This window comes from Aptenodytes forsteri, unplaced genomic scaffold (assembly GCF_000699145.1).
Source record: "Aptenodytes forsteri isolate BGI_AS27 unplaced genomic scaffold, ASM69914v1 Scaffold584, whole genome shotgun sequence".
NCBI classification, from domain to species: Eukaryota; Metazoa; Chordata; class Aves; order Sphenisciformes; family Spheniscidae; genus Aptenodytes; species Aptenodytes forsteri.
This window is the reverse complement of record NW_008796062.1, coordinates 650,900-651,636: the sequence shown is the minus strand read 5'-3', so window position 1 is coordinate 651,636 and position 737 is coordinate 650,900. Positions and strand designations below refer to the sequence as shown.

Below are 737 nucleotides of genomic sequence, written 5' to 3'. Positions count from 1 at the left end.
ATCAGTCCTACTCGGCGGCCCTCGGCCTGCCACACGCAGCGGGCGTGCGGGACCCGAGAAACTGGTGTGGCGCTACATTTGCTGCCCCGCCACCGAGGCCCCGGGGCTCCCTTCCTGGGGCGCTGCTCCCTTACCACGGCCCTCGCAAGTCACCTGAACCCCAGGCCTTTTCTGCCGGTTGTTCCCGACAGCCCCCGCCCCCCTTCAGTAGTGATTTCAGCACGCAATAACCCACTAGCGCACGAGTAACGAGCCGAAAGCCCGCACCGCCTCCCGAGGTCGGCGTGCGCTCCGAGGGTTACAGCCCTGAGAGGCAAAAGCAACCGCTATTTGCACGTCAAGTACAAAAATAACGAGACCTTCGGCGTTTGGCGAGAGGGGGAAGCGAAGAGAAGACGCCGTTTATAAGCTACGGAGGGTAACGGCGACAGGGCGCTGCCGTTCCCGGTACAGCAGCAGGGCGGGGAAAGCACAGCCGGTCGTTCGCGGAAGGGGCTGCCGAGAGGCCGTGAGGGGAAGGCGCGGGAGCGGGCACACGCTGGGCTTACGCTGCCCCTTCCCGCCCTCCCGGCGCCAGCCCCGCCGTCCCCCTTCCTCTCGGCTCCACCAGCGGCACTCGCCCTCCGCCCGGGGCATGGCTGGTTGGATCCTCACGGAGCGCCCTTGGGAAGGGGGGGTTCTCGCCGGGCGGCGGGAGGGGCAGGGCCGGCCGAGGCTGCCCGGGCCGGGAGGTGACC

The 737-nt window shown here is 68.5% G+C and overlaps 1 protein-coding gene across 1 annotated transcript in view; it reads right to left on the bottom strand.

Annotated features, from left to right (window-relative positions):
• Positions 1 to 636, bottom strand: part of TTC7A (tetratricopeptide repeat domain 7A) — a 186,007-nt gene extending 185,371 nt beyond the window's left edge. The window contains exon 1 of the mRNA XM_019473938.1: positions 414 to 636. Coding sequence (XP_019329483.1) covers positions 414 to 636 — 223 coding nt within the window. The remainder of the gene's footprint in view (positions 1 to 413) is intronic.
• Between the last annotated feature and the right edge of the window lie 101 nt (positions 637 to 737).